Genomic DNA, 2,279 nt, shown 5'->3' with positions numbered 1-2,279 from the left:
CAATTTGAGTTGAATTACTGAAATAAATGAACTTTTCCACGACATTCTAATTTATTGAGATGCACCTGTATTTGTGTGATATGTGTAGGAAGACAGAGACAGAGTTTGTGACCATTAGGGATGCACCGAAATGAAAATTCTTGGCCGAAACCGAACAAAATTAAACACTGGGCTGAAGGCCGAATACCGAACACGGTTTTTCCCCATGTATTTTGCCAATTTGTTTTTCACCATTGCATAAATTAAAAAGCCAAAATGTGCTATTACAAATAAAAATCTATTACAAAACAACAATTAAAAAATATTTAACACTGACTGTCGGTGCTTGTAATGATTTTTGCGTCTTTCTCGGACAGTTTAAATGCTTCCACACTGCTGACGTGTGTGTTGCATAATAAAGAGTGCGTGCCTCTCACTCTGCGCTGGTTGCTATTTGATCGCGTCATATCATTGTTCGGTACTATTTTCGGCCGAATAATTTCGGTTGCCGAACATTCGGTGCATCCCTAGTGGCCATAACCGTACAAAAATAACCTGTTGACACTTCCTGTAAATTCTTTTTTTTACAGAATCTAAAAAAAAATCCCCACACTGCTTCTTTTTATTTTTAAATGTGGGTAGTGTCTTGTTTTTGCCCTCATCTCCTCTGACATGATTTTGTGCAGCAGTAGAAGCTACACACTGCATTGTCGTTGTCTATTTTTCTGTTTTATGATGGGTGGCAATCATTATGCTGGAGCGTCAGCCAGATTGTTATTGCCAATGGATTATTTACAATACTACTGTATGTGTAGTATTAACATGATGTCAATATTTTTTTTTTAAAATATTACAGTATTACTGCTGGTTTATTGACACATCACTGGTCTACAATCCATTTTGCAGTGATGTTTGTCACTCTGCAAAGTTTCTGTTTTCGGTTCATGTACATATCCAGACAAATGCCATGGTTTGTATTTTAAGGAAATCCTGATGGGCGAACCTATTTCAGTCCTAAAAGCTCAAGCTCCTCACCGCTTCTGTCTTCCCAGTATCCTTTGAGTGTCCCACCGTCAGCATGTCCTCAGACGCATCATCTCCTGTGAAGTCCACCACCCCTCCTCTGTCCCCGCTGTCTCCTGTCTCTCCAGTTTCCCCCAGCTCTCTGCGTCTGCCTGCCTGCCGCCAAAGAGACCGGTCACTCTCCCCCATGAGGGTCTACCTGATTCCCAGCCCCCTGCCCACCCGCCGCAACCGCACCTGCTCAGCGTGAGTACAGCCACAACCACACATGGTCCCCTGTCCATTTCATATCTTCATGCGCTTGTGTATATATATGGTCGAAACAGTAATTTTGTAAAAATATTATTACGATGTAAAATAATTGTTTTCGGTGAAGATTTTTTTTTTGTTATCCAGTGTTGCCAACTTAGCAATTTTGTTGCTAAATTTAGCATCTTTTCACACTACCCTAGCAACTTTTTCTTCCAGAAGCACCTAGCAACAAATTTAGCTTTTTTTTTTTTTCTTATTTGGCAGCTTTTAGCAACTTTTGATAAGTGACTCAGATGATAAAAAGGCACACATTTTCCATCTAAATTGCACAAGAGGAAACCAAAGATGCCTAGCTGTACACACATCACACAAATTAAGTTAGCTGCTATTTGCAGTTGTTAAATTTAATAATAATAATTGAATAATTGTTCATTTATGATACACCTTGTTAGTAGCTTGTACCTGCGATTGTTGATCAGTTAGTACATTGTAGGGCTGTGCGATATTGAAGAAAAATGCGATATGCGATAACTCATTAAAAAGCTCATTCTGATTCTGATTCTAATAAGAAAGCACCCCTACAACAACTTCTGAAAGTGAACGGTAGTGTTTTACTCAAGCATTACATAAAAATGTCATTTTAACAGTGTAATAATTTTAACATGAGTTTAGGAACTGAATAATAAAAAATAAAACACAGCTTAGAATTAGTATTTTCTCTTTGAATTGGCATAAGTTTGTCACGTCAATCGTAAGTGAACACGTAAGTGAACACGTGTGCAATATTTACAGAATACAATATTTACAGAAGCTTTCAATAATGAATGAATAATGAATTTCTTATGTAGCTACTTTCTCATTGTAGCTGCGACTTTTTATTTTTTTGCGACAAGGAGCTATTTTAGCTATATTTAAATAAAACTAGCAATTTTTTTTGGAGATTTTTTATTTTTTACTTGGCCACACTCTGCCGTAGGCTCGTGACCGCTCACGTTTGCTCTCAATCATGCCAATGAGTCTGCGCA

The 2,279-nt window shown here is 37.8% G+C and overlaps 1 protein-coding gene across 3 annotated transcripts in view; it reads left to right on the top strand.

Moving 5' to 3' along the window:
• Positions 1-2,279, top strand: part of carhsp1 (calcium regulated heat stable protein 1) — a 26,616-nt gene that overhangs the window by 19,670 nt on the left and 4,667 nt on the right. For all 3 annotated transcript variants that reach the window (XM_016488508.1, XM_016488510.1, XM_016488509.1), the window contains exon 2: positions 1,032-1,248. In XM_016488508.1, the coding sequence (XP_016343994.1) occupies positions 1,058-1,248 (191 nt within the window). In that variant the 5' untranslated portion in view covers positions 1,032-1,057. The remainder of the gene's footprint in view (positions 1-1,031; positions 1,249-2,279) is intronic.

Source organism: Sinocyclocheilus anshuiensis, unplaced genomic scaffold (assembly GCF_001515605.1).
Source record: "Sinocyclocheilus anshuiensis isolate Anshui unplaced genomic scaffold, SAMN03320099.WGS_v1.1 scaffold461, whole genome shotgun sequence".
Classification (NCBI taxonomy): domain Eukaryota; kingdom Metazoa; phylum Chordata; class Actinopteri; order Cypriniformes; family Cyprinidae; genus Sinocyclocheilus; species Sinocyclocheilus anshuiensis.
Note: the sequence above shows the minus strand (reverse complement) of the source record. Positions and strands in the feature narration are given on the sequence as shown.